The 10,000-nt window shown below is 33.5% G+C and overlaps 1 protein-coding gene across 1 annotated transcript in view; it reads right to left on the minus strand.

Annotated features, from left to right (window-relative positions):
* LOC137641584 (nucleolar protein 4-like) overlaps positions 1-10,000 on the minus strand; it is a 342,312-nt gene that overhangs the window by 71,453 nt on the left and 260,859 nt on the right. Inside the window, exons 2-4 of the mRNA XM_068374293.1 lie at positions 6,639-6,776; positions 5,629-5,828; positions 3,060-3,165 (exon numbers count right to left, since the gene is read on the minus strand). Of these exons, the coding sequence (XP_068230394.1) occupies positions 3,060-3,165; positions 5,629-5,828; positions 6,639-6,776 (444 nt within the window). The remainder of the gene's footprint in view (positions 1-3,059; positions 3,166-5,628; positions 5,829-6,638; positions 6,777-10,000) is intronic.

A 10,000-nucleotide genomic window follows, 5' to 3' on the forward strand; every position in this document is an offset into this window, starting at 1 on the left:
TTTCGCTCTATTATATTTCCACAACAACTTTTCTCTCCTTTATGTATATGTACATATGGTTACTGCTTAAATTCTACTTTTCTCTTTCACAGTCTATTCTTAACTTTGTTTTTTCCCTACGTTTTTGGGGCCTTTCCAAAGAGTTGCAATTTGGTTTCTTATACAGTATAGTGTGTGTAAACATACATACATACACAAATATATATACATACATACATATACTAAGGCACTTCCCCCAATTTTGGCGGGTAGCCGACATCAACAAATGAAACAAAACAAAAAAGGGGACCTCTACTCTCTACGTTCCTCCAGCCTAACAAATATATATATATATATATATATATACATATATATACACACACACACATATATATATATATATATATATATTATATATATATATATATATATATATTTCATAAGTAAAATAGTCTTTTAAGACTTTCAGTGATCAATCTATCCTAATATGTTTTAATTCTTTCAATGCACGGTGTTCCGAGTTTTGTTTCCCTGTCTGGTCTTCAGCTCCAGAATTTCAACTTAATTTGTTGGACCAAAATTTCGTCTATTAAATTTCTTATTCATGACCTGAGGATCAATCTCTAACACTGTCGTTCTACTAGTTCTTCGTGCATGTTGCATAAGATTTTTCATAATTCTGACTATCCTCTGCATACAATTCTTCCAAGGCTGTACTATCCTGTTCGTAGTATTAGGTATATAGTTCATTCTTAGTCTTGACTCATACATCACAATGTTCAATACTACACAGTGTTCTAGAGGTTTTATTTCAGCTGTGAACAGAATGTGAAAATGATCTTACTAATCTGGTCGTTGAAACAGGGAATCTTCAGAAGTTAAAAACGGGTTGTAAATGTTTTTTTTTTTTTTTATGGTGACTAGACTTACATAAGACTTTTCATAGTCTATACATGCTAGATCTATTTAAACGTTGTTACTCGTCTTATTCTATCCCCTACTTGATATATATAGTTTATTTCGTTTCCTCACTGGCCTATTTTACCCTGTAGGAGCCTTGGGCATAAAGCACCCTGCTCTTCCATATAGGGTTGTAGCTTAGCTAGCAATAATAACAATAACAACTGTCCAACATTCTATGGAATACATCAAACATTTTCTCGGCATTCTTAACAAAACTGCGCCCCTTCAAATCGGAAATAAATGTTATATGTAAATATGGTAAGACTTTTTATAGTTACATATTCAATTCTATATCAATACACGTTGACAAGATATTTAGGGACATTGCCAAAAAAAATATTCATAATATGAATTTCTCTCTCTCTCTCTCTCTCTCTCTCTCTCTCTCTCTCTCTATATATATATATATATATATAATATCCAATATACATACATTAAGATTTTCAAATAATTTTCAGATAACTTGTTTCACATATATTCTGCATTAATACATACTTACATACATACATACACACACACACACACACACATATATATATATATATATATAAATTTATATACACATGTATATATGCATATATAATCGTTACGATATTCTACATTATTATGCATCTATTTCACATTAAAATATAATACAGGTAAGCAAATACACCTGCTAATCGTTACCCTGATGGAAGCAGAGGGGAACACTTTGTAGTGCAACCCTTCCAAGGACAAATACAAAATAATAATTAAAAAAAAAGAGAGACGGACGAGAATTAGAATATGAACACAGAGTCACTTTGTCATTTGATCTAACTAAACTGCGTTGCGATCATTTACATGTTGCAATGTCTATCTGTTAAAAGAGTGACAATTCAGAGACATCAGAGAAGAGACGAGTGAAAGCGTAACACACACCGGATTACTAGCTATGAATTCCTCTTGGCATTCTATTCCAACCGTTTCTTTTGCTCCGTAAATGGCAGAGTGCGAGGATGAAGAGTTCTTCAAAGAATATGTATATGTTGCCGGATTAAACTCCGGTGTGACATCCTAGCGTTGATGTATGAAATTTGCTGTTAGTTAAAGTGATTCTTCATTTGGAAATAGATTCGCTGCTGACTAGATACTAGGGCATCACTCTGGTGATACACGATAACTTTGAATTTTTGTATATTTGTATAATAGTTATGTAATGATTTACAGCATGATAATAACCATTGTTATCTGACTAAAGTTACCCGTAACAGCCGCTCCACAGTTTGTGAAGCAAGAAGTTTTTTGTAGCGACCGTTTCAAGTTTTTTATGAAATAAAGCTTCATATTTTTAAAAATGACAAAGTCCTTCAAAAGAACGCAACCGTGTTACCCCTTACGGATGGGAAAAAGGCACACTAATAGATAATGATGATACTTGAGATACTTAAGCATATTAAAAGTGACTTATATTCTATCTTATGTTAGAGAGAGAGAGAGAGAGAGAGAGAGAGAGAGAGAGAGAAGTATCTCACCTTTATTTGAGTCTGGGTGAAATTATTGTTGTATTTGATGATGTTGTTGTTAATGATGTCGATGGGACTACCGTGGAATATGCCACTGTCCTTGCTATTGACGCTGTTGTTGTCACCGTCCCCATTAAGGTGGTTGCACATGTTGTCAGCCAAGGTGTTATTGTTGTTATTGAAGCTGTTGTTATTGTTGTTGTTGATGTTGTTGTTATGGCAGTGCTTCAGGTAGATGTTGGTGAAGGGAAGTCTGTATTCCAAGTCGTGGCTGACAGCGCTGATCTTCTTATCGAAGGCTTCGTCCCTCTCCTTCTGCTCTTGCTGTTGTTTCTGTAATTGCAGCTGCTCTTGGCGCTGCTGTTCCGATTGCTGTGCTTGCTGCTGCTGCTGCTGCTGCTGTTGTTGTTGCTTCTGCTGTTGCTGCTGCTGTTGCAACGAATGAGATTGTTGCTGTTGTTGATGATGCAAGTGTTTAAGCTGATGGTGCGTCTGTTGTTGATGACAATACTGCGTTTGTGTCTCTGTTCCTTTGGTCTTGGGCTGAATCTTTATGGGCTGTATGTGGATGGAGGGGTGAGGCAAGGAGGTCTGCTGCTGCTGGTGCTTGAGCAAGGGCTGAGGTTTATGAACTGCCTGAGGTTGTTGTTGTTGTTGTTGCTGCTGCTGATGTTGATGTTGCTGATGCATCATAGGAAGGAACCTCGGTTTGTCCCCCAGTCGATCATCAGAGGCTTTGCTGGGAAGGAAGAAAAGAAGTCGGTTAGCGGGAGATGTTACTCTGATTCTATTCATTGTGACTATCTCTTGTTTACAGGTATTGAATAGCTATGCTGTGGAAACCTGTTTGCAAGATATCAAGCATTTTGGATTATATAAAGTTAATAATAATAATAATAATAATAATAATAATAATAATAATAATAATAATAATGATGATGATATTTGCGACATTAAACTTTTTTTGGAAGATTAAAATGTACTAATAATAATAATAATAATAATAATAATAATAATAATAATAATAATAATAATAATAATAATAATAAATCTTAGCGGAAAATATATTCTATCACGACTAAAAATTTTTTTTTAAACATTTGCGTTGGGTATATCACAGAATCTAAGTATTGTATTTCAATAAAAACTATTTTTTTTTCAACTCTGGACGTATCCGAAAATCCTCCAGCGAGGTCAATTATTATTCAGTGCATAATAATCTCCGTATACTTGATTGCTTACCAGAATGCTTGAAATATCACACGAGGTTGGGCTCAATATAAATAGAAAGACAGAGATGAGAATGGAATATGCAATGGAAGATGAAGTATCATTAGAATGAAGGATTAATGAAGTAGAATCATTCAAGTATTTAGGAACTATGACCTTCAATACAGGTCATTTGAATTGGAGTTTAGTGAAAGTTGGGAATAAAGCAAATCGGACAATAGCTCGGTTAGGTAAAATTTAGAAATCAAATAGTCTGAAATTGCATTTAAAAATCAGGCTATATATCAGTTTAGTGAGATTGGTGTTACTATACGGATATGATTCATGGTATGACAATGAAACAATCTCCAACAGATTTAGTAGATTTGAGAACAAAGCCCTCGGAAGAATATTAGGAGTTAAACTATATTGAATTAAAAACTCAAGATAGAGACGACTGGCGAAACCTAACCGAGGCCCTTTGCGTCAATAGGCGTAGGAGATAATGATGATGATGATGACTTGTCACGCAATAAAATTAAGTTTCCTTTTCGTTTACTTTTACCAAATTTGAAAGAAAATGGCTGTTCAGCATATGAATGACAATACATAGGACTTGACATAAGAGCTGAATAAAGGTTCATTCGTTTTAGGAAATTTAACGTTAACAATTATTCATGAAAACGAAATAAAGACTAATATCGTAGATAAGGTAAGGATTGTGGTGGCCGATGTGGTAACGTCCTTAACTGGTGATCACCAGACTGAGCTTCAAGTCCCGCTCAAACTCGTTAGTTTCTTTGGTCGCTGCAACCTCACCATCCTTGTGAGCTAAGGATGGGGGGTTTGGGAGAGCCTATTGGTCTATCTGTTCAGTCATCAGCAGTCATTGCCTTGGTACTAGCTTGGGTAGAGAGGAGGCTTGGGTGCTGATCGTATGTATATATGGTCAGTCTCTAGGGCATTGTCCTACTTGATATGGCAATGTCACTGTCCTTTGCCTCTACCATTCATTAGCGGCCTTTAAACCTTTAAAAAGACATTCTACGCTTAACTGAAGTCACCAGGAAGAGAGTCAAGTGCTCGCGATGAAATGACGCGTTGGAATAATCCTCCCTCCCGTCTGTCTAGAAAGTCAGAGTTTAAAAGACAGCCGAGACAAAAGAAATAAGGGGGAGAAAAGTGAATCAGGACACTAAAGAGGAAGAATACAGAGAAGAACAGGGAGAGGTAAGGAATGAAAATACCCACCTATACTCCTGCTTATTTCTTATGTCTTGCAGTCAATTAATCTCTAAAAGAACACAGTGAACCGAATATTTTGTTCACATGTTTTGTATTCATTATTATTCTGCTCATAGTTGAAAGCTTCTATCAAAATAAAACTAAAGATTATCTATATTTATAATTTCCTTTCGTTAACGTTTCTTAGCTTCAAAAGGCTAAAAATATCGAAAAATATAATACGCAATACGATGCTAACTATGATCAAATCACTTCTAGAACCACCAGTAAATGCAAGCATAATTAGATCAATCATATGTGAATTAAAATTAGTTTCTCGTGACAATTGGCCTTGAATTGTACCTACAAAATACTATTAAATATAGTCAAATAACATATATATTACTCAGGTGTTCTAATTTTACTTAGATTCACTTAAAGGCCACGGAATTCTGTTATTACATAAGCATGAACAAGCATACTAGGTGTAGATAAACAAACTTAAGTACGAGTAAATGAAATGTGGAGTGCAGAATGAGTAGAGTTTCTGAATTTGTCCCTGAACTGTCCATCCAACATTGTACAGACATGAACGCAAGCACACACTAACTTCACATGGGAGAATCGACACAATAGTCTCTCTCTCTCTCTCTCTCTCTCTCTCTCTCTCTCCCCCCTCCTCTCGTTACCCTTTCACCATATTTTTGGCCAAAATCACTGCATAATTACAGCCAGCCAGCATCAAAGGGCGTTATTCCTGAACATTTACCTTCCAACGGTCGTTTGTGTCTGAACTTGCATGCTGCTGGAGATGGGCGGGGCTAATTGAGGGCCTCCAGGCAAGGTGGTCACGCCCACGGGAACGCCCACGCCCACGTGAACACCAACCGACCTCCTGGGACACTCGGTGCACAGGACCAGGAATTTGGTGACTGCTTCTCGGGGTACGAAGGCGTAGCGCTCAGAAACCTGATGCGGCAAATTATTAATAATAATATTAGTAATAATTACTGTTTTAATAATAGTATTGGTAACGATGATAATGAAATTTGAATAAACAGAAACACTTAGTTTTTTAAGTTATCCTATGTCTTGAGATTCTACAAGAATTCAAATCTCCTTTCCTGATATATATATATATATATATATATATATTTTTACATAACCTGAAAATGCTTTGAGATTCTAGCAAAAATTCAAACGAAATTCCTGAGTTGAAATATATATATATGTATATATATTATATATATATATGTATATATATATATATATATTGTATATATATATATATATATATTGTATGTATATATATATTGTATATATATATATATATATATATCTATATATATATACATATATATATATATATATATGTATATATATAATTGCTTGAGTAAATAATCCCGTTTGCATAAATGTAAATCAATTAAATTCTATCCAAGTCAACAAATATAACAGAGAAAATTCTTATAACAATATAAAGTCGCTGACCAAAAATTTTCGAATGTGAAAGCTATTGATCGAATCTGTCCCAGCCAGCCAGCCAGGATGTGCGCTCACGCACATTCTCTCTTTATGGCAACACATAAATCAATGCCATAAAAGGAGCTTTATTCTCGACAGATTTCTATGAAATTATAACATTTTCCTTAGAAAAATCAAGCTAGATTCATTAGAAGAAAACTGCTAACTTGATAAGCTATATACAGTATATATATTATCAAATGTTATTCGTTAAAAGAAATATTGATAAATAGGTGCTTTTTCTCCTATACTCACCGCTCTATAAGTCCTCTTTTGCCCCATATGTTTCTGGTCTTTGCCTTCTTTGCAGACATGGAGATTATAAATGATGTCGAAGAAGTCTTCAACGACGGCGACCTTCTTGAAGCAAATTCTATCGTGTCCCTCCTGATCCTGAAATAGAAAACGAGTCATTTAAAAGACCGCTTAAAGAAAACGTACAAATATTTTACCCTATCCTTAGATATTCAAATTATTCTTGTGTTAACGTATTTGAGCACACAAAAGGTACCTAAAATTTAAATTATCTTGGTTGTTATTATTACCAGGTACGTCATGGTTATGGGTTCAAACTAAACTTGTTCAAATAATTTTACAAATTTTGCGGTAATGTCAAATTAATTTAATTTTCTTTGTTGAATAAAGAATTGACATTTATTTAAATCTGATTTCCTATGTGCCATTTAGATGTACACTAAAGTACTGTAATAAATATAAGCAATTTCAACAATTCACAAAAAAATTCAACAAAAATTACTTAAATTGAAAATATCTTGTTATTTTTATGTTTAATACATTTCATGTTTTCACAAAATTTCATTTGTAAGTATTATTAAGTATATACGGAATACAAAACTTAGTAAATAATTGATTCTTGTGGTACTGTTTGTTTTGCTTTAAAACAGGTACTATAAAGGGAATTCTAACTCAATTAATTATATAAGAGGTGACACAATTCAGATGTAGTTTTCAAGGTCAGAAAATAAAATACTCTGAGAGTAACGATAAAATTATCATAATTGTCACTTGATAATTTCTCAGAAACAATAATCAAGTCTAGCAGAATACTAATGACTTAAATGCACTAACACTCAAAAGAGTATTATACGAAATGTTCAAAGAATAGGAAAACTAAATATAAGTAATATACACATTAATACGATAGATTAAAGTGTTTATTCGCTGGATTATTGGCAAAAGTTAGTTTTAGAATACTAGAAGTAGTAACATCTCTTATTATTGAGCACTGTATTACTCAAATTCAAAATAACTAAAAATGCAAAGCGGGCATCTATACAAAATCAAAATAGTATCGCTAGAGTCTTAAATATCAATTTAGAAACAAGGAAAAGGCAGGTAGCCAATCAATTCAAAAAAAAATTCTTATTCCACTATTGCACCATTAGTCAACCATTTTAATAAGCAATGGTAGATAATGAAATGAAGCTTCAGGAAAAACAAAAAGATGTATTGTTTTCCCCGATGTAACAAAGAACACAAAACTCTCCCAAGCTTTCTTTAGCTGCATAATATATCATCACCCACTACACAAACATAAGTCAAGGACTTGTCTGTTTCTTCATTGGAGTCTGTGGATTATTTTAAGCGTTTATGCGTAAGTAGTTGGAAGTAAACGTTGTCTATGTAAGGTTATTCATTTCAATGCAAAGACGAGTGAGTGTCCTTGGTACAAATACTCTTCATAAAATATAGCTTATGACAAAAAAGAAAATTTTTTAAATACATGGTATATCATCTTACAGGCGTGAGCTTTTACATAGGAAATGCCAGTGTGTAGGTGCATAAAGATGTACTGGCACACACATTATACAAATGAATACATACATATACACACATACACAAACATCTATATATATATATATATATATGATTTTGTATATATATATATATATATATACATATACATATATATATATATATATATATATGTATATATATACACACACATATGTATAAATATATACACATATATATTTATACATACACACACACACATTATATATATATATATATATATACACACACACAAAATCCTATGCGCATACATATAACTAGATTTCCTGACTTGGCTTTTTCTTTATCCCCAATAAAAATTTTAACCGACAGGTCACATTCCAAAAACTCTACTTCAAGAAGGAACCTCAATCAGCCATACTTCTAGTAGCAGCTCCACTAAAAGAGCCATTATTGCGTGCTACTTGCTTTGCAGAGCCTTAGCATTCGTAATATGTCGAGCAGACACGTTGGCACAATGAACGACAGCACGATTCTTTACGGGCAAAACTGACGAATGATGTTTGTGATGAAAACGACTTATTTTCTGGAGACTCTTTTGATTCCTTCGTTTGATGAATATCATTTGGGACCTCGTTATCAATTGTTCGTAAGACTATTCATCCTTGCTGTGATTTGTTCCATCGATGTGTGCTCTAACCCAGACAAGCATATGCTTTCTAGAAAATAATTACCCTTTTCATTAATGCACGCTCATATTGAAATATCACACACACCCACACGTGCGCGCACACACACACACACACACACATATATATATAGAGAGAGAGAGAGAGAGAGAGAGAGAGAGAGAGAGATATGTATATGTAAACATATATATGTGTATATATATATATATATATATAGATATAGATAGATAGATAGATGGATAGATAGATATGTATATGTAAACATATTTACTGTATATATATATATATATATATGTATATATATATGTGTGTGTATATGTATATGTATATATATATATATATATATACACTGTATATATATATATATTTAAATATATAAATATATATACATAAACTGCCAAGAAGACATCGTCCAGAAACTGTTCATATCCAGTAGAGAATAACAGGCCAAAGTGAATACGAATCTTTGTCTGTTGCTCAATAATGCAGCATCTCACCGGGGGGACACTTGACAAGAGGCCAGAAAGCAAATCAAAATATCATAGAAATAAGAAATTGAAGAAAACCGACTTGATAATGCAACCGGAACAGTAAATATGCGTTGAACTACACATATACATGAGCATACATATGCAATGTTGACCCTCACGAACTACGTCAAATGATCACAGATTAAACTGTGACCCAAAAACGAAGGAAGCAATAAAATATGAACCTGGAACAGACCAGAAAGAGTGAGGGGACCAGATCGGTTTACAAAAGGGCAGCGCTCTTGAAAGGGTAGAGGGCGGGCGTGCAACTACAGTAGATCTTGTTTCACAAGGACATTAAGCTTTATACCTAGATTACTTTTTATTGGAACAATGATAGGCATATCGTTTTGCTCTCATTTTGAACCAGGAAAAATATACAGATAATTCTGTATATTTGACACATTTTTTTTTTCAGGTAAATAGATCGAATTTATTCATTTCTAAACTGGCATTCATACATAGATCCTTACACCTCCAATCTTTTTTATTGGAACAATGATAGGCATATCGCTTGGTTCTCATTTGGACCAGGCAAATTACCCCGTTAAATCTGTATATTTTATACATAATTTTTTTAAATGTAAATGGGTCAAGTTCATACATTTGTAAACTGGCATTCATAGTTGGAGCCTTATATGTA

Source organism: Palaemon carinicauda, chromosome 5, assembly GCF_036898095.1.
Source record: "Palaemon carinicauda isolate YSFRI2023 chromosome 5, ASM3689809v2, whole genome shotgun sequence".
Classification (NCBI taxonomy): domain Eukaryota; kingdom Metazoa; phylum Arthropoda; class Malacostraca; order Decapoda; family Palaemonidae; genus Palaemon; species Palaemon carinicauda.